The sequence below is a fragment of the Parasteatoda tepidariorum genome, chromosome X2 (assembly GCF_043381705.1).
Source record: "Parasteatoda tepidariorum isolate YZ-2023 chromosome X2, CAS_Ptep_4.0, whole genome shotgun sequence".
NCBI lineage: Eukaryota > Metazoa > Arthropoda > Arachnida > Araneae > Theridiidae > Parasteatoda > Parasteatoda tepidariorum.
Window position 1 is genome coordinate 30539196 of NC_092215.1, and position 25476 is coordinate 30564671.

The window sequence follows — 25476 nt, forward strand, 5'->3', positions numbered from 1 at the left end:
ACTTCTCTTTCACCATTTCCTTAAAAGAACAATTTTTTCCTTCCCAAACCGCAGTTGAATCGGAATTCCAGAAACAAAAACCAAAAAAGAATCGGAATTGAGAATCCTTCTGAAGTCATTTTTCATCCACCCTAACATTTGAGTCTCGCGAAAAACCAAGTATTTTAAGAAAACAGCCTCCAACATCTTCATTTATTTCTTCACATAGCCTACTTTAATCAATCAAAATAATGCATAGATTTATTTTATGCCTTCTTTTTAATAGAATCATTTATCTGCCCTCTTATAACCTTCCGCAGGTTACCGGAAATGACTGATGGTCTTCACTAGGAAGTCAAGGTCAAAACAAAATTTGTAATAAAACATCATGTGAACCGGCAAGATAATGGGTTTTTAATGGCTAAGGCGGAATCTGGGCTATTAATGGCGATTCAAAATGTCATTTTCCACCTCTTTTGCTTGTAACAGCTGTGCTTTTATACACAACTCGATAACGATGTTTTAACTGATTACGAAGTTTAATAAAGTTGCTTAAATAAAGTCAAGCCTGTAAATTACCATTGAAAAATGTCAATACGCTGTTTGTTTTACGTATTTGTATTTCTTGATTTAAAGCGATAAAAAGACTTTTAAAAAATTTGCTAGTTAAGTCAGAACTACTTCTGACTTAACAAGCAAATTTTTTGCTAGGTGTAAGCTGCTATGTGTAAGTTTGCTAGGTGTAGTGTATTACTCCACTTATTTTTTTTTGATACTACGCAACATATATACAGAAAAACCTTAAGTACTATCAACCATATTCGAAAACAGAATTCGTTTCACAATGAAAGTAAAATAACGTATAGAAAGTTCAAGTTTGAAAGTATGAGAGAGTGATTGCTTATGATACCGAAACGCAGACCTGAAAATAACCACTCGCCACATGACGAATCGAGAAAAAAAGTGGCGACTTAAATTGAGTAAGCTACTGGTCACTCCTTTCTGCTGATTTTTTTTCCAAAAAAATTGTTTAATAATAAAAGTAGGTCAATGCAGAAAGACTATAGAAAAATTTTAATTGTTGAATTAATTTTTTATAGCCAAAGATTGTTTCTAATTTGATTACTTTTTAAAAATGTAATTTAATCCAAACAACAAAAAATGGCTATTAAATGAAAAGGACCTATCGATATCAGTCACAGACTCATTGAGTTCAAGAAAAAACTGGCCACTTACTCTACCGGCCAGTGGCTACTAACTGAATATTTAAATTTTCAGGTCCACCGAAACGACCGTTAGCCTCTTTTAATTCCTTATTTTTACTTATGTTTTTTGTACCGTGTGACCCGAAATTGACCTATGAACTTTAAAAGAAAAAAAGGAAAACGCAAGTAGGTAAAAATGTGCGATATGCTGCTTTCTGCTCAGGAAACCAGATTTTATTCTCACTTAGTTTCAAAACTAGTTAATATTTTCTGCTGCATTCCGGAACATTTTAACTGAAATAATTGGAGGGGTGTCTGCAAATTTTTCCGTCGGACTGCGTTGTAAATTGTCCAATTCAACTCTTTTGCTACAAACAGAATTGTTTTGAAAATATAGATTTATTGTTCATTCCAATAATCTGCGCCACCTATTTACCAACCCGGTAACATATTTTGAAGCTTGGTGATAATAAACAATTTCATATTTTAAGCAAAACTTAGCGCTATCTTCTTCTTTTTTCTTTTCTTAGTTATTTTTTTAAAATTCTTGTTTATTCTACGAACAATTATACTATAGTGTACGTCAGGAAACTTAAACAGGTCATTAGGTTTTGCTAGCATTACTTGGAACATCTTTTCAGTTTTTTTCTCAAATACACTGCACTGTAAAAATAACTAAGTTCTGTAGGGAAAAAAAACACATTTCTCACAGAAAAAAACTGTTTAAAGATACTGATTATTTTCAGTTTTTAATCCGTTACTCGCTCGCTGCAAAAGATTCCCATTTTTTTTTTTTTTTTAATATATACAGACTTTTCTAGAAAGCATTTTTTTCTGTTTTTCTCCCTAATCATAAACGTATTTAAACTGTCAGTTGAAATTCCAGTTTTTGCCTCTGCAGTTTTGCCTACCGTAAGATAACTTAATCTTTTTGCAAATCATTTTATGATTGCTTTCTACACTTGCTCTTACTTTTCGGCAATCATTTTATGGTTTTGAACACCGTATAAATAAAGTGCGATTTGACTTTATTTTAAATTGATACTCTTCCTGATTATTAGCTGTCTTTAAATGTAATTTTTCGGTTAGTTAAATCGCCAGACATCTCTATAAGGATGGGTCGCTATTGTTTTGAACGATTTTGCATTTAAATATGATTTTAATAAGTAAGACTCTTAAGATGAAGGCAGTTTCTTCCTTACTAAAAACAAAAGCTGCAGTGACTCAGGCGACAGAATACTTGTCTCCTAATGAGGTGACCCGGGTTCAAATCTCAGTGTTGACTGCTCATAACAATTCTGCCACACAACGCTGACTGCTCATCACAATGCTGACAGAGTTATCTTATAGTCTTTTTTTTGTTAAAATAACAGTACTTATATGTTTAAAGAACAAGTGTCCGTTTTTAAATAACAGTATGATTCTGAAAAATCAGCAGTTTACACTAGCACACCGGCTGACAATTTTTTTTTCTGAAAATTTAAGAGATTTTCTTTTTAGAGTGTGGTTTTTGATGATCTTCAATTTTGTTTTATAACCATCGTTGAACAGATGACCTCATTTCGGGTTTACGACTACTAATGCTCAACTCCGCAGCCTTGTAATTTTGAACCTAAACCAGAAGACAAGGTAACTCCCGGATCAAGTATTGGGAGAAATTTGCCTTCATGGAGGACTTTTTGTTGGAACTAACCCGCATTTGCGTTACATGGAGAGGAAAACTATGACAACCTCCCGTGGTTAGCCCGACGGCAAGGGCACTCTAAACCATGATCCGTCTACTACTGAGGATATCCTGCGTCAGCACTGTGGTCGGTGCGAGCCGGGTGCGGAATTTGAATCATCCAGTTATCGTTGGGATCGAACCCGGGTCACCTCATTGGGAGTTGAGCGCTCTATCCCCTGAGCCATCACGCCTCGATGATGTTCAATTATTCCTTTCGTCTTCTTAATCTCGGTAATAGTAGGCAAAAATTTGAAGACGTTTTCTTCTTTTTCTAACTTAAATATTTATTTACGCCGACTAATATACATAATTTTTTACTTCATTTTTTTACCAAGATTGTAGAATGCAAATTAAAAACGTTCATTAGCGAAAACCTTTCTTTACATACAAATAAATACGAAATATTTGTTTAAAAAAAACTAAGCAAATTTCAAAATCCTAAATTTTTACTTCAAACATAACGTTAAACAATGCAAAATGGCAATGATAAGTTCCATTATTAAACTCAAAAACTGTACATAAAAAAATAAATATCCTTATCAATTATTTCCGGTGAAACATGAGACTATAATAAAATAATATACATGAGTTATCATTTTTCTTAAATTAACATTTCCTTTTGTTTCATTTTTTCGACAAAAGAAAGTGTTGTATTCTTTCGACGCTGGTAAATTGGTCTTATATGTTGCCGATTTCAAAACTGATTGAGATCAATTCGTTGACAATGAAAATAATTTCCTTTATTACCTTTCAATGTGTATTTCAAAGGAACATAATGATATGAATATCTGACATCGTGGCATATATTATTTTGTTTGATATGACCTATTGTTTTTAATGCTTCGATTGAAGAACCATCATTTAAAAGTAATTATCTTATAGATGTCATTTGATTTTTTTCATAAGGCTAAGAATTATTATTAATCTTTATTTTTCAACATTTTACAAACAAACATTTTTTTGCAAAATTAAATACGTCCTTTTGTTTTTTATGCTACTTTTAAGGAATAATTTTGTAGCTATGTTGTTGAAGTCATTTAATTTTTCAACAAAGTTAGAAACGACTTTTATTCCTTATTTTACAGTATTTTTTATTTATTTTAAGCAAAACATTAAATACATATTTAAAGTATGATGGAATAAGTTTTAAAAAAATCATTATACTGTTTTAAAGATTCTGTCATCTATCCGTTGTATTTTAGAATACCATAAGCTTAACACCTCGGAAACAAACTCACAACGAGTATAAGACAGAATAAAATTCGAAGTATTTCTTTTAGCATCGATATAATTAATTATACATTAGTAGAATCCATTTCCGATCCAATTTTAATTCTTTATTTTACAGTATTTTTTATTTATTTCTAGCGAAACAATAAATACATATTTAAAGTATGATAATATAAATTTTAAAAAAATATTTTTACTGGTTTAAAGATTCTGTTATCGATCTGATGTATTTAATAATACTATGAGCTTAACACCTTAGAAAGACTCACAACGAGTATAAGACAGAATAAAATTCGAAGCATTTCTTTTAGCATCGATATAATTAATTATACATTAGTAGAATCCATTTCCGATCCGATTTTAATTCTTTATTTTACAGTATATTTTATTTATTTTAAACAAAACATTAAATATATAATTAAAGTATGATAATATAAATTTTGAAAAATCATTTTACTGGATTGAAGATTCTGTTATCGAACTGTTCTATTTAAGAATTCCATGAGCATAACACCTCAGAAAGAGACTCATAACGAGCATAAGATAGGATAAAACTCAAAGTATTTCTTTTAGCATCAATATAATTATACATTTGTAAAATCTATTTCATATTAAGTACAGCCTTTATAAATTCCAAATTAGCATCGAAGTGAAAAAATACTAAAGTGCTATCAAAATCTCACAAATCATTATGAAAGTCAGTCCGTAAACCATCATCAAGACGAGATCAGTTTGAAAGTCAAATGAATCTGAAAGACACATCTCATAATCACTTCTTTATGACAATCAAATCAGTTTTGTTGGTTTTAATCACAATTCCATTGCAAATCACCTCGATGATAATACATCCGATTATTTTTTTACTTTTTTATTTAGAAATTATCAGTTTTTAGAAGACATTGTTTACCATTTTTTAGTCCTCAGTGTCTGGTAAACTTTGTAACTATTTCTGAAATTTAGGGTTAATGCAATGGACTGAGCGTAAGGACATCGCTCCCAGTAGAACACCGAAGTCAAGCATCACTGGCTGCAGTCACTAAGCGGGTGGGTGACCACTTTGATCAGCCTGCGTATGGATCGAGAGTGCGTGGTATGGGTCCTCGTTAAACGTTTCCACCGTTAAGTGTTCGGCTTCGAGAGCAGGTCATTGGGCTACCAAAGCAGGGGAATCATCCCCTCTACAGAAGAACAAAATTGTGATGGCATGTCTTCGGATCATCCCCAGGGATGTTTCTCAGACCGTGGCGAATAGCCTATTATGTGCAGCTCTAATGTGAAGTAAATAAAGTACCTACCAATATGAAATTTATAGAAAATGAAACCTCTGGTTTCCTAAGTGGAAGGCAGCAAACTGGCTACTTTTATCTCCTATTTTACTTCTTCTTTCTTTTTTGAAATAATTGATCAATTTTGGAATACACAGTAAAACAACTCTGAATGAATTTGCTTAAATCCTTTTTTTATTTTCAGGTAAACCTCACTTCACTCAAACATCTAAAGCTAAAAATTTCGTACTTGTGGGAAGCTCTATTCCTTTAAGATGTATCGCTAAAGGTGATCCTAGACCACAAATATCATGGTTAAAAAACGGTAAACCACTACCAGATTCCAACTTACCCTCCAGTTCTAACAGAGGTCATTGGATTTTACACTTGCAAAATCTCCAAGCCTCTGATACTGGAAATTACACCTGCGTTGCTCAAAATATTATAGGAGCAGCCAAAGCTGATTTCCAAGTTAAAGTTATAGGTAAGTGTTAAAAATTTTTTTATTGTATTGTGATTGGGTTCAAAATTACAAGGCTAAGAGTTGAACAATAGTAGTTGCAAACCCCAAAAATTGGGTCGGCTGTTCAACGACGGTTATATATTTTAAAAAATGGAGACATACATTTATTTCTGTCACTCCTAAAACAGAGATGCCAACTTGCTCCGGACTGCAAATATATATTTTAAAGTGGTAGTTTATCAATTGTGATTCTTGATTTAATAAATTCTATTTAGTAGATTTTTATCCACCACTATTTCCAATTAATTCGCAAGCTTATATAATTCACCACTTTAATGTAGTTATGTCATGCTATACCTTTTAAAAAGCAAGCAAAAATAGTCAAATATTTGCAAACCTTAGTTTGTAGTTATTTACCGTTTTTTTAATTATTATGGCGAGTACGGAGCAGTTGGCATCGCTGCTAAAACCAAAAACGTGGAATGCATCACTTTCTTAATATATTTCTATCATTACCTAATATTTTCCACGTTTAACTTTATTTTTGGTGAGACAAAAATTTTAATTTATTTCCTATAGTCTTGTTGAAAAGAGCTTTTCCTTCAAAAAATATTTTAAGCACACGTTCAATTTGAAAAATAAAACAACTGAAAAGTATTAAGTTACGAAACTAATTGAGTTCAAGTTTAAATACAAAATCATTCGTTTCGAGTTTCAGAACCTAATTCTTTTCGTAAAAAAATATTCCTTCAATAATAAGGTACATTCGATCTTCTTCCCTATCTAAGAAAACATGTAGAACATTTTCCGGATGTTGTTCAATTACTTGAAACAAATATCAAATTTCTTCGAAACTTCTTCATTAAATAGAAATAAGATTAAGAAATATATTTTAAAAGAGCTTTTTAAGTTCTCAACCCATTTTCAACTAATTTGAAATTGCTTAAAATAATAAGAAATTTTTTGAAAAGTTTGTGAATTAACATCTGTTTAATGGAACTTAATATTTTTTCAATTATCTTTTAGAAATATAAGTTTTTATTATAAATGCGGACGTGTTAGGTATTTTTATAACTTTATCATTTGTCTTTTCCCTATCTTAGAACATAAGCTAATTCTAAATTAATGACATTACTGATGAAAAGGTATGGTAGTAAAACTAGTTCAAAATAAAACTCATAAATATATGAAAGTCTGGTGGCAACACTTCATAAAATCCAGTTAACTGTTAGACTACTTAAAATAATTAGTTTGCGCCTTCGCGTTCAAAGTAATTACAACTTACATTACAATATTTGTTTGCTTAAATTTATTCTGCCATAAAAGTCCGCAAGAAGTGTCAAATGCTCACGAATTGCAGTTGAATAGCTAAATTAAAATGATTTTGTAATGCCTCTATGGTGACATTACGATGGACGTAAATTTGAAGTGGAACTGAAATCAAATGACATTATTTAAGGAAGGCAGACAGAATCTAGAACGGAAGAGTTAGAAACATTCTGTGATTCAGTTAGAAGTCAGCGTCATAAAATAATCAGGAAACGAAAACACACGACAGTATATTCATTGGATTAACTAGGAATCGAATCTACTAAAGTTGCCCAAGGCTGTCTTGTACATAGGGGAGACTCCCACTCTTTCCCCCAATCTGGGCCACAACTGGGACCAACTACTGTTTGCCAAGCCTTGAAATTTTGGCTTCGTCCTAAGGAAGATTTCATTAATTAATGAAAGCCCACGTTTTCTGTGGTCGGAAAATCGAGATAGAGGAGGCGCCTTGCTAACTCTGAATGAGAATAAATATCTGCCAAGGCGGGCTATTCAACTTCATTAACGTAACGTTCATCTCTATGGGAGCCAATTCCTTTGAATTGGCGACACTTGTCTCGATTAAGACGTTCGCCAAAAGTTTAGACAAAGTTTTGAGGTAGAAAATTGAGATGACGTGAAATATTTGAAATGATTTGTACTGTCCTTTCAAGTAATCAAGCAAGATTAAATATCGTAGGATGTTAATCAAAGCTGTAGCTTATTTATTCACAAGACAGGGTATGTTTGAAACATGCCAAGTCAGCAATGCTAAGCTTTAAAAATGTAAAAATTATTTTTAAAACCTATTTAGAATATCACAAAAATTTTAATTTCAATTTAGAATGTTTAGGAATGTTCAATGCGGAATCACGCAAAATAAAACAATATTTAATAATGAATTTTTGAATATTTTTATGATTAAAAAAATTATTTAACATAGTTTAAGTACATAATCTGAAATTTAGTTCGAAAATGTTTTTTCTTTCTTTTATGCATTGTTAACAATAATTTCTTATTTTATCGCAGTCAATTATTTTCGTCTGGAATATACATTATCCTACAGTAATGGAGGAGACGCTTTCAGTTTTTGATTCTTTTTTTTAATTTAATTTCTTAAGAAATAGTTAGAGAACTATTTTACAAATTTAGAAGAATTTAGTTAATACAATTTTTCATACTTTGCAATAAAGTTTAAAGATTTCAGAGGTTTGAGAGAACGACAATAAGCTTATAAGTTGTATTGATTACTTTGGTTGTTATTGTTATTTCTATAACTGCATAACATTTTGTTTTCGTCTATCTTAATTTTTTTTTTTTCGTTGGTATGAACATTTTTATAAAAAATGTCTTTATTTGTCTCATGTTTTTATGTTTTATGTGTTTAAAAATGAGACTGGTGCATTGTGGGGAAACCCCCCCCCCCCATAAAAAAATGTTTTCTTTTACATGTTTTCCTTCTCTATACCATCAAAGTTTAGTTTCCGGAGGATTATTGCTAGGTATTATGATTTGTCATTAAATTTTGTCTCGTGATACAAAATAAAATTTGTGCGTTTAGCTTCTTTTCTTTTGAAAAATACAACAACTACGTAAAAAATGGAGAAATGCAGACTACTTAGAAAACTAGTTTCGTTTTTAATATTTGTGCTCATTTCATTTTGTCTACCACATAATATAATATTTTATAATATAACTTTTATTTTAAGCTTTTTTAAAATGTCGAGCAAAAGCTCTGCTATTTAAGAGGAAGTTAAGAAAGAAAAGCAACAGTGTGAAATCGTCCGTTTGCTTTCTACACAATCGCTGTAAGCAAAAGTCTGAACTCACTAAAGCAATCGCTTCGGCGGAAATAAGATAGATTAAAGGTAAAAGACTTGCGACCCATTGCTGAAAATTTCAATAAGTTTTTGAACCTCTTCATCGCTAAAAAGGTGGCCAATTTTAAGCCAATTAAATTTATATATTAGAAAAAATCTCTTAATACTTGTAATATTTTGTTAATTTATTTCTTTTTAATAAAATTATTTATTATTTATTTTATTTATATTTGAAATTATTTTCTTTTTAATGGAATTTTTTTGCTAAGGAAACCCTACATTTTATTTTTCAAAAAAGAAAAAAAAAGTTTTAAATTATTCAATTTTATCGAAGCCATTACCTATGCCTTTCATTTACTTAAACAAAACAGTTTTGATTATTTTAATTTTATTTATATACTGATTGACCTTGATAATGATTCATCAGATAATGAGTAAACAAATTTTTGCTTTTTTTTCACTTTACAATTTTGTATTCCTTTCTTTGACCTTATTCTTTGCAAGGATTCTTAAAATGTACAGAAATATCGGTAATTACAGAACAGTTCTTATGTGTCAAAAATTTCCATGATTATACCTATGGAAATCTTTTTCTAATTAAATATAAGCAAACAAGAAATATATTTTTTATTTACAAATGAATAACAGATATTAATTAATATTTCATTTATAATTTCTATTTTTGTAATAGATCGAGTACGGACAAAATCAGAATTTATACACGGTTATCCATTAAATATGACTGTCTTATACCTATACCTATATATTATACCTATACCTATAGAAATCTTTTTCTAATTAAATATAAGCAAACAAAAAATATATTTTTTATTTACAAATGAATAACAGATAGTAATTAATATTTCATTTATAATTTCTATTTTTGTAATAGATCGAGTACGGACAAAACCTGAATTTATACACGGTTATCCATCAAATATGACTGCCCTATACCTATATATTATACCTATTATACCTGTACCTATAGAAATCTTTTTCTAATTAAATATAAGCAAACAAAAAATTTATATTTTTTTTTGCAAATGAATAACAGATATTAATTAATATTTCATTTATAATTTCTATTTCTGTAATAGATCGAGTACGGACAAAACCAGAATTTATACACGGTTATCCATTAAATATGACTGTCCTATACCTATATATTATACCTATACCTGTAGAAATCCTTTTCTAATTAAATATAAGCAAACAAAAAATATATTTTTTATTTACAAATGAATAACAGATATTAATTAATATTTCATTTATAATTTCTATTTTTGTAATAGATCGAGTGCGGACAAAACCAGAATTTATACACGGTTATCCTTCAAATATGACTGCCCGTGCTGGTGAAACTACTGCCCTCCAATGTATCTTATCGAGCGACATTCCTCCTAATGTACAGGTAAGCATTTATTTGATTTGCAGTGTTTCTTTCCATGCAATGATTTACCTAAAGTGGGTATTTAAGACCTAGGATTAGCCTAAGATGTTAATACACTTTCAAAAGACTATTTACTTACATGCATACGCCTCACAAAAATGGCTGATGTAAGATAAGTTACATGCATTCACGAAGTTTCTGATTCAAACTATAAATAATCAATGTTCGCACCCATGGTCATTCACTTCCTAATTCTGAGTTTAAAACTATAAATTTGCCCACCGTTGGGGATCGAACCCCAGCTCTCCACAATGATAGCTCAGTTATAATGAAATATATGACTTTAAACTATGTCTTCTACTGCGTTACAATCTTTTACAAACCAAAGCAATATCTCCTAGCTTTCTTCCATCTGACTTAATCTTGCATACTATTTCTCTAATGAATTGTCAGAATAATAAATTGCTATATTTCTAAGCTTTGAAAATATTTAATAGCTAAAATATAGCACTTCCCTGAAAATTTGCTGAAACTATTCCAAATTTTTTTTCTGACAAAGCTGTGTTTTTTCAAATTGCAAAAAAAAAATTTAAAGTCAAATAGAAAAAGAAAAATTATGTTTAAAATTCGTGGAAGGATTATGATCAAAACGTTTTTTGTATATTTAGTAATTAAAAGCTTGGAGCAATATAATGATTCGCCACACTTTTTACAAAGGTGACATTTTCACATCGAAATGTTTTTTACTACCATCGCTTTACCGTTATTCAGAAGTTCCTCTCGATAACAGGACAGTGAAACATATTTTCCCCATCAGGGAAATACGGGTGTTTTTCATCAAATAAGCTCTTTAAAAAACGCTCTCGTGTACAATTTGAAAATGTGGCTATTATAATATTTTCCCAAATCATTCAATTGTAAATTTTTATTTAAAAAAAATTAAAGCTTACTTATTTACCAAATTGATTTCACTGATAAACAAATTTTTTTTACAACTATACAAATACTTGATTTTGCCAAATTCAGGTGTGGGGATTTTAAATCAGTTTCATTTCTGAAGCTGCAGATTTTTTTAATTACATAATTAGTCAATTTCTCTTAAAAATGTACAAGTTTAAAAACGTTATATACAACAGAGGGTCTCGTAAACGTTGCGCTAAACTTTTAAGGAAGTCAGAGCATATTATCAGGATTGAACTTGCATAAGAAACCCTGCCTGGAAATGTGGTAGTACGCGGCTAGATGCACAATCACTATTATGAACTATTTAGAAGCACACAACGAAACAGTTCATAATAGGGAAGCGCCCCTAGTGGTGTATGACGATATTTCTGGGCATAGGTTCCCATGCCATTTTAATTTTAATTATGTGTTATGACTTCTCTAGAAGTTTGTCGTAATATTTACGCAATTCCTTGTTATATATTACGTATTTAAACTTGTACGTTTCGTCAAAAAGTTGACTGAAAATGTCATTTAAAATAAACTGTAGCCTTGAGGGAAAGACAGATTGCAGATTTTAAAGCAACGATACGAGAGTATATGAGTGTATGTTAAAAAAAATCTCATGCAACAGAAAAAAAAAAAATTGTTTCTGAGTGTTATTAAAAAAAAAAATTCTAAAGTTAAAGTTGAATAAACAAAATGATTTTCTTCTAAAATATTTGTTATTGTCAGAAAAATTTCTTTTTCAAGTTATCTTTAAATCTTAACTAATCCCTCTTTTAAAAGTGACTTAAAATCCTTTAGAACAGCTTATAATTTACAGCTAATAACAGTTGCCATTTTATTTCTCATAAATTAATGCATGTCTAACTCTAACACTATTTTTTTTCTAGTGGTTAAAACAAATACATTCCAATGAAGGTCTATCAGATCACAGTTCTCAAACAGTTAAGCTCTTGGGAGAATTCTACACAATTCTCAAATCCAGTGAAATCATCTCACGTATAGATGGCGCTTATTTAAGCAGACTTATTTTTAAGTCAGTTAAAGAAAGTGATGAAGGAAAATATATATGCTTGGGAGCTAACGCCATGGGATTCAGCTCCCAGAGTGCCTTCCTTAAAGTTTTGCCAAGTAAGTCAAAAAAACTATTTCTTCATTCTCATAAATAATCATTCCAAAAAAGGGATTACTGGTATAAATAATGAGTATAACTATTTATTTCTGCAATATTTGGATAAGGAATGTTTTTTATTAATCGGAAAGAAGTATTTTGCTTGTTTTGAAGATCTCATATCTATTATTATTAGCTCGGTTGTTTTCAGAGATAGATTTTATTTATTTATTTATTTATTTCTGTGTATGCATTTTAGAGAGAAGGGAAGATATTAGTTTCAAAGTCGTTATTATTATTAGCTCGGTTATTTTTAGAAATAGTTTTTACTTTTACTTTCATTTTTTATTTTTTTCTACATATGTGTTTTAGAGAGAGGCAAAGAGATTATTTTTGAAAATTATTATTATCTCAGTTGTTTTTATAGATAGTTTTTATTTAAATATTTAATTTTATTTTTTTTTAATATTTTTTTCATGTATGTGTGTTAGAGGGAGGAAAAGAGGTTATTTTCGAACTCATTATTTCACTTGTATTAGTACGTTAATTTATTTTTTGTATTTATTTTCTTCTTTTTCAAAATTGAGAGTGGTTTACCTTTTCAAAGCTATTATAAGAAAAGTCTAAGAAAAAAATAATTGTTTAGTATACGAAACATTTTTGTGCAAAAAATGTTTAGTATAAAACTGTTTAGTGTTCGAAAAAAATATTTATTTTGGTTTTTAATCTAATGTTTAAAAAAACGTTCGAATCAGTTCTCTAATTTGGTTAAATTCTTTGCGTACATTACAATTTTGATACTCCCCTGCTTTGGATGGCTCCCGACGATGGCTTTGGTATCCCGACGACCTAAGCACGAAGTCGAGCACTTTACGGTAGAACAGTTTAACTTGGACCGATACCATGCACCCTAGGCCCCTACGCAAGCTGATCAAAGTAGTCATCCACCCGTTTACTAACAGTAGCCAGTGACGTAAACATTTCATGTAGACTCAAATTTTCTACAAAAGGTACTGCTACTTCTTTTACAGGATCATCTTCCACTACATTCAGTCAAAGTGGATTTTTCTTACCATTTATGGTTCTTTTTCTTTCTTTCTTTTTTCTTTCTTTCTTTTTTCTCTCTTTCTTCTTTTTATTGTTTTCCGCTGTAACTGTTCATAATCTGCCGTTAGAAATTTTAAAAAAACCATTTCATGTAGACTTAAAATTTTTCCAAAATGTACTACTACTTCTTTTACAAGATCATCTTCCACTACATTCAGTCAAAGTGAATTTTTCTTACCAATTATGATTCGTTTTCTTTCTTTCTTTCTTTCCTTTTCTTTTTTTTTCTTTCTTCTTTTTAATGTTTTCTGCTGTAACTGTTCACAATCTGCCGTTAGAAAATTAAAAAAACATTTCATGTAGATTTAAAATTTCTACAAAATGTATTTCTTTTTCAGGATCATCTTCCACTACATTCAGTGAAAGTGAATTTTTCTTACCAATTATGATTCGTTTTCTTTCTTTCTTTCCTTTTCTTTTTTTTTCTTTCTTCTTTTTAATGTTTTCTGCTGAAACTGTTCATAATCTGCCGTTAGAAATTTTAAAAAAACCATTTCATGTAGACTTAAAATTTTTCCAAAATGTACTACTACTTCTTTTACAAGATCATCTTCCACTACATTCAGTCAAAGTGAATTTTTCTTACCAATTATGATTCGTTTTCTTTCTTTCTTTTCTTTTCTTTTTTTTCTTTCTTCTTTTTAATGTTTTCTGCTGTAACTGTTCACAATCTGCCGTTAGAAAATTAAAAAAAACATTTCATGCAGATTTAAAATTTCTACAAAATGTACTTCTTTTATAGGATCATCTTCCACTACATTCAGTCAAAGTGAATTTTTCTTACCAATTATGATTCGTTTTCTTTCTTTCTTTTCTTTTCTTTTTTTTTCTTTCTTCTTTTTAATGTTTTCTGCTGTAACTGTTCACAATCTGCCGTTAGAAAATTAAAAAAACATTTCATGTAGATTTAAAATTTCTACAAAATGTACTTCTTTTACAGGATCATCTTCCACTACATTCAGTCAAAGTGGATTTTTCTTACCATTTCCATTACTTGTTGGAGTCATCATCAGCGGTGCCATTATCTTAGCAGGACTATTAGGTGTATTCCTTTACTGCCGGACCCGCAAATACTCTTCAGCTGCTTCAAGAGACATGTCCTCAGCTGCTACAAATACTACCAGTAGCTCATCGTCAAAAACTGGAAGCAGTGGCACAACCGAACGTAAGCATTCATATGTTGGTATGACCTATAAACCACCTCTATCAAATGTCAGAGATGACCTTGGAGTGCCGTCCCCATCAAGAATTTATATAGCTCCTGGACAGTTACACAGGACAGTGCCACTCAATGGCATACTTATATGAAACTGATGTAAAAAATAATTCGTTGTTTTGCGTTGTAGGTATTTGTTTTTGTGGACTTAGTCCAAAATGTTGCAGTCTCGTTCGAGGTTGAACTGTTCGCGACGGGCAGATGCAATCAAAACTTTGTAAATTATTATCATGTATCATATCAAATCATTAAGAAAGTGTTATAATGTAACGATTTTAAACCCTGAGTGAGATTTTGAACGTGTTGCTCCTCTTTTTTGTAAAACTTGACGTATAAGAATGAGGGACGATTTGTTCTGTGCCCTATGTAAAAAAATAGGTAGTTTGAAGATTCGCTTCCTTATCCCGTTTCATTTTGTTTGTTCTTTTCTCCAATGCTAATTAAAATAATTTTCAACGGTAAAACAGCAATTTGTTACAGATAAAATGGCAGAAAAAATGTAATACTGTTTGGGTATTTTAAAGACAAACTCGAGTTGCTTGTTTTTTTTCTCCAATGTTAATTAAGTTAATTTTCAACGGTAAAACAGTAATTTGTTACAGATAAAAATGGCAGAAAAAATGTAATACTGTTTGAGCATTTCAAAGACAAACTCAAGTAATGTAATTAAAAGCTGAAAATAAGAGAATAACTTATTTTGGGTGTAACATCACAAAAAATTAAGCAGATTTTTGTTTTAAAATACCACCTAATTACTAATACGAGGTGGGTTTAGCCTTCGAAGTAATTATCCTTCACCCACTACCTTAATTGAAGAGTTAAGTGGATGAAGGTTCAATTAGTGAATGTCAGTAAATTAGAGTTAAAGTTTATGAGTTGACAATAGAAAATAAAGATCATCACATTTAACATAACAGCCTGGGGTGGACTTTGGCCATCTCCACGCAGTTTTTTTCTTGTCGCTAGATCTTGTCAGTTCAATACCTTAGTCTTATGGTCAAGTTAACGGGGTCCAGCCATAAAATTTTTGACATCCTTTAACTCTACTATTAGTTAGTTTATGTTTGAAAATATTATAGTAAAGATTATACTTTCCCTTTATTTCTTGTCCCCAAGCTTTTAATTGGCAACGTCTGTAAATTCCTAACTCTCATTGAACTTATTTGCATCCTTGCGCTTTAATTAACTGGTGAAAGGCGTGTTAATTATTTGCTAAAGCAGCCTTAACTAATTTTTTTTTTAAATTAAGTAATAGTACTTTATTTACGTCTCATTAAAGCTGCACAATGAGCTATAGGCGACGGTTGGGAAACATTTCTGAGGGTTGCCCAAAGACATCCTATCACAAATTTTATTCTCTGCAGGAGGGATGGCTTCCTTCCCTTTAAGAGTTCAACGAACTGCCCTTTTCACGGTAAAACAGCTTAACAAGAACCGATACCGTGCTCCATAGGTCCCTTCGCAGGTTGATTAAAATTATTCACCCATCCGCTCATTAACCACTACCAGCGATGCTTGACTTCGATGATCTACTGGGCACCGTGTCCTAAAACAAACTAAACTAAGATGTTTCCAAAAAAAGAAAAATCTAAATTTTTACAAAAATTTTACTTCTTCCATGAAACTTTTCAATTGCACAGACTATACAGAGGAGCCTATTTGTTTTACATAGAGTAAAAGGAAGTGCAATGTTTGTCGTTTATAAAAGCTTACGTTCAATGCAGAGAGATTTTATATATAAATATTTAAGTATACATAATGTAATAAACCACTGCCTAACTAATGTTAGTAAATACTTGTCTGTAAGAACAAAAATAGTTTTATTTTAAGTTTGTAGGTCACAAGCCTAACTCGGCAGAGCCGATATGTTGAAATAAAACATAACTTATCTTGTAATTATCTTGTGATGATTGTTGTATTTGCGTTGAACCGCAATCCGTATTGTGCTCAAAAATGTTAAGTGTTATTAAATGCTTGAGTTTTGCGTCCCTGTCTGGAATATTTTGTCAACAAACTTTAAAAAAAAAATTACAGAGTGAATGTTTGAAACTAGTCCAGACATAAAGTTATATGTACTTAATATATGTTTTTTTTTTCCATTTTTGTAACTTATTTATATACTTTACGTATTATTTTACAATCGAAATTTTCTACTATTGTATAGAACACTTTTCTATGAACAAATTGCCATATGAACTCAAGAAATAAATTTGTTTTATTAACTGTCTTTTACGATGTTGTATTTGTAAAACTTAACATATTTGTAAAATATATTAAATAAAAAGGATTAGAAAGTTTGTGTAAAAAATAAAGAAAAATGCAATGTTAATTCTAATTTATTTGTTATTTTTTTCCTTTTTAATACCGTGTTCGTCTTTAACACAATCATATAAAATTAAGTTCAAAAATGAGATTTTTTAGGAAAATTTTGTTCCAGCAATTTTTATCAAATTGGGAGTCATTTTATCACGATATTATTACTTTATCTGCACAATTGCTTCATAGGTGGCAGCACAAAGCAAGTAATTTGATTTTACAATTGATAAAAATATTTGAAACATGAGGATAAAATATCTCTTTAGGTATAAAGCAGATTTTAACTCTTTATTGACCGAATGAATTGCGCTTTAATATGAGTTATCCATTGTGTATAATTTAACAGCTACAACTAACTATTACCAAATGGGGAGAACTCCCTAAACGGTCGACACAGTAAAAATTCAATTTTATCAAAATCATGCAAAAAAACTAATTATTCTTTTAAAAATACATGTATCATAATCGCAAATTTAAACTTTGTAAAACTGTTAAATACATCATTTATACGGACAATCTATGATAAAAGTTATAAATTTAAAATGAAAAATAAATTTTTAAATGAACTTCATGTAGACAATAAACATACTTGCTTTAATAATTTAGTGCAGTTTTATGTTCAATGTTGTATTTATAATCCTCCATCTACTGTTAAATAGTATGGTGTAGATATCGTTAAATATTTGCGATGTTCTTGAATTTTTTAAATGCAATTCCGTCTTGTTCTAAAAAAGTGATATGGTTTTGTAGATGTATTTTGTTCTTATGTTTTGCTAATAAAGTTTTTCAAGCTGACTTATTTTATATATGCTGACTCATTTTATGTCTGCTTATTTGTTTCATCTATGCCAAGGTAAAATTTGTCATTGTATTGGGTTCATTTAAAGAAGAAAAAAACTTTACTCAAAATACTACAAATGACAAATTTAAATTAGCTAAAAACATTATAAAAAAAGTTATTAGGAAGAGAGCAAAGAGATTTCGAGAATATCTTTTAATGGAATAAGATGACATCAAAAATATATCTTCTCTCGTTAATCATTAAAAATTTAAAGATTCTAGTTGGTTTTGATTTCATAGAGAAAACATTATTTTACAACTTTTCTCAGCTTTCTGTAACTTATCCAAAATTCAGCTAAGGATATTGAATTTTTTACTGGAATTTAACAAAAGCATAAGCACTGACATTATTTAAATGAAAACCTTTTTCGAAACAATGATAAAATCTTTTATAATTTAAGTTTCTTTAGAGTTAAAGTTTGAGGATACAAAAATACCTTAACATCTAACGCGCATGATATAAGTCATCAAAATCATTTTAGTGACCTAATACAACTTCTAACAAGCAGTCAAATATATTAAAACTATTTAAAACTATTCAAGCACAAATAAATTACAAAATTAAAAAGTATTTCTTAAATTTAGAAAAAAAATAATTAGTTTATTGAATTTTTATCAAAAAAGACAGAAATTTATATTACGCAAAAAAAGTTATAAAATGCTTACCAATATTAAGAAATACTAGTATAAATTTAAGTAACATGCTATACTCAAATCTATTACCAAGGTTTTACTTAATAGGTTAATTAGAAGTTGAGAAATCTTGAGAGTAACTTGAAAAATTTGAATTGAGAAAAAAAAAAATTTAAGACATAATTATCACAGAAATAAAACAGACGTTCGGGGTTCGTATCACAGAAATAGGAATGATTGCTCCGTTGTCTTTTGGAGATCGAACTCTAAACGCCTCACAGAACCACCGAACACTTAACGTCTGTTGACTATTTTGGAAAGTGAAACTGTGAATTTCTATCCAGCGAAAGAGATTAAATAATGGTTGTTCGTAAAATTAAACATCAACGCGAACAATCTGGGTTAAAGCTGACAGCAATAACGAATCTAGTTTAATTCGCTTCTATGTTCCTCTAATACCGTGATTGCAATGCTAATCTCCCGCTGTCATAAATTAAGATAACCTTCAAGGTAACAGGAAGGATTTTAACTGCATTTTTTATGAGAATTTCAAGAGCAATAATAATTTTTAGGAATTGATTAACATTAAAAAATAAAAATTCAAAAGTAAATATTTCCCTTTTAGTTAGATTTTATATACTTTATTAAATATTGTAATCGAAAGTATTGTATAAACATGCAAGTATAAGTTCATTCTTATTTTTTTCAACTACTTTTATTTTGAAATTATGTTTTTCACTTCTCCGATTCCTTCTGCAACTACTACAGATAAATCATTTTGCAGTCGTACACTGTAAAACAATCCAGATCTAATTACAGTAAAAGGCACTGACACCCTGACTCTAATATCCATACAATTTATTTTCCGTAAAATCCCTTTTCATCGCAAAATTTCATACCGCATTTTTATAGTAAAATTTATACAATTACAGTGATTTAGTAATTTTACTGTAAATATTATCGCAAAAATTACTGAAAAAATTGCGGCAAATCAATTTTATTGTTACATAAGATTTTACAGTAACACGTACTGGCACTCAGGATGCCAGAGAACCAAAAAAGGCAAGATTTAGAACCAAAAAAAGCCAGATTTCCCGATGAGATAAAAGAAACTGATAATTAAATTAACATAGGTGAAGAATATTTTAATTTTATTTTATCTTCCATATACTTGACATCATAGGTTTGACTTACTTTTACGCGAACATTAAAGAGTATAAGTATTGTTTTTATAAGTATTAATTTCACTTAGTCCCTTAGTATAGTGTTCATAATGATCTCAATAAGAGATAGTCTAAAATAACGGAGTGAATAAAATTTTATTTTTTAAAAGTTAAAAATCTAATTTTTCAAAACAATTTAGCTAATACAATTTTATTTTAATTCACAAAATTATTATCAAGGTTATATCTGTTGAATCTCATAACATTCGTGTAAAAAAAGGCCAATTTCTTTAACCAATTACTATAATACTTAACTAACCAATTACTATAGCTTTATTTTGATTGCCACACATTTATAAATAGGAAATAAAAGCATTATAGCAATCGTATATATTTTTGTTATTTTCATAAATTTACAGCCCCTGTTAAGATTTTAGTATAAAGACGTTTTCAAGACTATGAAAGAATAATTCTACTTTAAATCTTTAATATTTCCTAAGGAAACTACAAAACTAATGGCGGATTTGGTTGAAAACAAACTAAATCTTCACATCAGCTCGTTTTTTTTTCTTTACACATTCCGATGGAAAGTAAGGACGAATTTTTTCAAATCATAATTTCTTCGTATCATCTTTGATTTCAATTTAGTTTCGACAACGTCTACTCATCGGAAAACGAAAGCGATAAAATCGACCCGAAAATCAATTCTCACATTATTATAGTATAAAATAGGATAAAGCTTTTTTTTTTATAAGAAAAAATACCTGAACTGTTACTTGTAACTGATACAAATATTTAATAAAATCTTCTAGAAGATCTTCCAAGACCGGTAGAATATTTGCTGACAAGTAGCTTTTTAATAAAAAATTTTAGAAGATCTTCCAAGACCAGTAGAATATTTGCTGAAAGTAGTTTTAAATAAAAATTTTTAGAATATCTTCCAGGACCAGTAGAATATTTGCTGACAAGTAGCTTTTTCAGTAAAAATTTTTAGAATGTTTTCCAAGACCAGTAGAATATTTGTTGATAAGTAGTTTTTAATAAAAAATTTTAGAATATCTTCCAGGACCAGTAGAATATTTGTTGACAAGTAGTTTTTTTAGTAAACATTTTTTAGAATATCTTCCAAGACCGGTAGAATATTTGTTGATAAGTAGTTTTTTAATAAAAATTTTTAGAAAATCTTCCAAGACCAGTAGAATCTTTGTTGACAAGTAGTTTTTTAATAAACATTTTTAGAATATTTTCCAAGACCAGTAGAATCTTTGTTGACAGGTAGTTTTTTAATAAACATTTTTAGAAAATCTTCCAAGACCAGTAGAATCTTTGTTGACAAGTAGTTTTTTTAGTAAACATTTTTTAGAATATCTTCCAAGACCAGTAGAATCTTTGTTGACAAGTAGTTTTTTAATAAAAATTCTTAGAATATCTTCCAAGACCGGTAGAATATTTGTTGGCAAGTAGTTTTTTAAAAAACATTTTTAGAATATCTTTCAAGACCGGTAGGATATTTGTTAACAAGTAGTTTTTTAATAAAAAAGTTTTAGAATATCTTCCAAAATCATTAGAATATTTGTTGACAAGTATTTTTTGAATAAAAATTTTTAGAAGATCTCCCTAGACCGGTAGAATGCTTGTTGACAAGTAGTTTTTATAACTATATTCTAAAACGTCCTTTTTGTTTTTAATAAGAATTCATTCCAGTGCTCAAAATATTTTCTTAATGAACACAATGTGTATTTAATTCCCACCATTAAAGCATAATTATCGAATAATTTAAATTTATGACATGCATATATGAGATAATCATACATAGAAAACAAGAAAAGAGCACGGAAAACCAAAAAAAAAAATTTAATCGATAATTTAAAAAACGAAAATAATAAATTTAAATTAATGGAAATAGTTAGTGAAAAATTATTAATTAGTTAAAAATAAAGAGAAATTAGTCACGAATATATTTTTAATATAATAGCCACAAAATAACCTCTTTTTCCACTTGCGTAGTTTTATCCACACGAAAAAAGCGCTTTCTGATATTGTATATAAGCCACCAAAGCAAAATATGTTTTTTTTTTAAAAATAATGCTGCTTTATATTTGAGAAAGATTAATATTTTGTAATATTTAATTTGTTAGGAACTTCGAGTTCATCGGGGGAGGGGGGAATGTTAATATTTATTCCTCATTCTCACAGATGGCGCACTGAGAAATGATGTAAAAATTAACTAAAGTTCAGATTCCAATTAAACACTGTAACGACAACACCATTCTTTGTAATTGCTATTATATATATTTTTCTGTTATAAGGCGTTTTGCTGTAAATTATGCAACTCACTTGTATGAACTCACAAATAAAAACCATTGAGCCCAAGATTATCGTATTTCGCATGGAACACCAAAGAATGAACCGGTTAAATATATACATCAAGATCTAAGAATATTTTAAATTTCTACGAACGAATTTGTCATGAAATTATGAATTGAAAAGAAAGTATTGCAGCAACTTTTTGCTTTTAAAAAAAATACAAAAAAATAACCACAACGATTTTTTTAGCTTATTACAACCTGAAGACAAAGTTATCAGAAATATGTTGTCCAATTTTATTATACAACTAATATTCTAAGTTATAAGCGGAAATTACATTACACAAGTGCCGGATATTGATATATGCCGGATTACATGAGGATGCAGTCCGGCATATTTTAATCAAATAACGTGATCAAAAAGTGATGAAATAGCGATTGCTGTGTTATTGGGCAGATCAAGCAACATTGCTATGAACAGAAGAGAGCAATAAAATACTAAAACTAAAATATTGAAAGAGAGAACTAATCGCAAGCGAGCATCCGAGTGGATAAGAAAGGCGAATTTTAATTATATTCTGGTCAGGGTAGTGGTGGCTCAGGGGATAGAGCACTCGCCTCCCAATGAGGTGACCCGGCTTTGAATCCCAGCGATAGTTGGTAGATAGGAATTCGGCATCATCGATCGTACCGCTGGCATCGATACAGTGAGGACGTAAAATATCCTCAATGGTAGACGGATCATGGGTTAGAGTCCCCTTGCCTCCAGGCTAACCGAGGGAGGTTTTCGTAGCTTTCTTCTACATGTAACGCAAAGGTGGTTTAATTTCCTCAAAACGCAGTCCACGGAGCCAAATATTTTCCAATACTTGATCCAGGAGTTCCCTTGTCTTCCGGATTGGGTTCAAAATTACAAGTCTACGGAATTGAACATTGGTTGTCGTAAACTCAAAATTGGGTCAGCTGTTAAAGGACGGTTATAAATTAAATATTCTGGTCGGGCATTATGTTTAGAAAATTCATTTTCAGGTTTCATAAAAAAAGGAAAACAAAACGGAAAATAAGGTTAAATTGTATTAAAACATTGGGTGTCAGCAACGTTTTGTTAGGCGACTTTGAATTTAAAACCCCGTATATAAAAAGAGATTCAAAAAGTAGTGTTTAAAAGGACATGACAAATCAAGCGTAAAAAAGGAAACGTGGGAATGAATTATTTATTGTCCTGGTATATTACTCATTTTTGCGATCCAATATAGTAGCTCCGAAAATCATTTGCACCCCAATGTTTCTATGGAATTTTTTTATACCAATAATATATTTTGTAAGCCTGATTTACCCTTTTATTTTGGTCACTATTATAGTATATTTATATATACGCATAATAGGTTATAAAAGAGCACTAGAACGAAATATATTTAGTTTCTAAGTATTCTTAGCAGCGTCTATTAACTTAGAATTCAACCAATCATAAAGGAGGGATTGAAGTTTAACCCCTTATCCACCAAACACGATTCGAAAATTACAAGCACCTGAACTTTAAGCACCTCATTTTCGTCTTTATTTAAAATTTTTGCAGATACTAGGAAGATATATAGTTTTTAAGATACACGATATTAAAAAAAAAACTATCTAAGTTCTTTTCCAATATTATGAGACACTTGCTGATATTCTGAGAATAAAAGGAAAACAACGTTGAAAATAAGGCTCAAATTTCTGATAAAATAAAGAATCCATAACAATTTTTGAAGATAAAATCAATTGATCTTATCAAAACTCCTAAAAATATCTATTTTAATTGATATCAGAAAACTACCAAACTTTTAATGAACAACGAAGTCTTTTAAGTATTTATTCTTTAAGACTGTAGAAAGTAAATAAACAAACCTTTTTATAAACGATTTGAAATTCCTCAATAAAGATATTTAGCTTTGGAGATTTACATTAAGATACCTCTTTAGTAACTTTAAATTTAGTCTCTAATTCAGTGCAAGCTAATAATTTAAAAACAAACTCATTTGATTAAAACAGCCACGATAAGCAAGAAGAATATCTAAATCTGAAATCAAGACTTCAGTAATCTTTATTATCCAAGATATATATACTAATCTACAAATACTCTTACGTATAAGATGGAAAATATTTTTATTTTAAAAGTGTCCAGAAAATAGATTTGAAATCATTAATGAAATTGCAACATCAATTAGACTCGGATTAACGTAAATGAGACTCGCCCCGGATTTAATGGCGGCGTTGAAGAAAAGAATTAAGAAACAACAATATATTAGTTGAAAACACTGAGGTGGTGTTTATTTTCTGCGATTTTCTTGAATAGCTTTGATGAGGAAACGAAATGCCCATTTGAAGATAACAAAGGCTACATTTAAATAGCGTTTGTTGCTTGGATTTAAGTAGCTATCTTTCTCGAAAGTTGCTTTAAAGTTAGCATGCTTATCTTCAACTGAATTGCTGGATGAAAAGTAAACTTTAAAGAACAAATAAAAAATAATGAACTTAAAGTGGAAGTTAAGTTAAGTACTTCAGTGGTAATGATTTTGGCGAAAGAATTGTTTACGACAATTGCATATTTCAGGATTGTGTCATTAATTGGCGTATAAAAACGCTGAAATAGAATGTTTGTTACGTAACTCCATTACTACAATATAAAAAAGTGCCTTTCTCTTACAACTACTAATTGAAGGAGCGAATAGGTATTTAACTTTTCAAACAACTTACTTTGAAGTCTTCGGTACTATCAGATATACTGTAAGGAATTTCTGGGGAAAATGGGAAAATAACAATTTATTTAAGTGTTATTTAACCATATGGCCCTCGGTCTTTTAAAACAAGACCTTATAGAAAGACCCTTACTTGTTTTAGACTTTTTGAAGGTGAACAAACTCATGGACCTTGTCTAGATAGGCTAGAAATGGAGATTTGAAGGAAGAAGATATATAAATGTACAAGTTCTTTGGCTGAAACGGCTTCTAAACCATGGTTTACTTGCCATAATTTACAACACACGGAGGAAATCGGCACGATTCAGTAGATAAAAGCACGCTAACAACACACGAGCTCTGAGTCTGAATCGTAGATACAGCAGCTTGATTTTGTATATTTCGTATAGGTTTTAATTGACCACAGACGTATGTAAACCTTAGTTTAGATTTCGATTGAAGCAAAATAACTGATAGACTCACCGTGAGTGATTTTCGTCTTTTTCTACCAGCGTAAATGCAGGTTATGCTAGCGCAAAAAGTACTCGTCGAGTCTTCGTGGAGTTACATTTTCAGGTTTTTTGAATCAGGCTCAAAGCTACGATCGAAATAGATCAAGGCTACGAAGAGGATAATAAACAAATCGAAAAGATATCATTATTCGATGGAACAGAAATTTCATTTCTTGCCTAAGTTAATAGTCATTAATATACCATATAATGATATTATATATATA

The 25476-nt window shown here is 29.9% G+C and overlaps 1 protein-coding gene across 4 annotated transcripts in view; it reads left to right on the forward strand.

The window, feature by feature from the left end:
• LOC107440916 (fibroblast growth factor receptor-like 1) overlaps positions 1-17879 on the forward strand; it is a 311107-nt gene extending 293228 nt beyond the window's left edge. For all 4 annotated transcript variants that reach the window (XM_071188120.1, XM_071188121.1, XM_016054001.3 and 1 more), the window contains 4 exons: positions 5611-5889; positions 10289-10407; positions 12225-12465; positions 14493-17879. In XM_071188120.1, coding sequence (XP_071044221.1) covers positions 5611-5889; positions 10289-10407; positions 12225-12465; positions 14493-14860 — 1007 coding nt within the window. In that variant the 3' untranslated portion in view covers positions 14861-17879. The remainder of the gene's footprint in view (positions 1-5610; positions 5890-10288; positions 10408-12224; positions 12466-14492) is intronic.
• The last annotated feature ends 7597 nt before the right edge of the window (positions 17880-25476 follow it).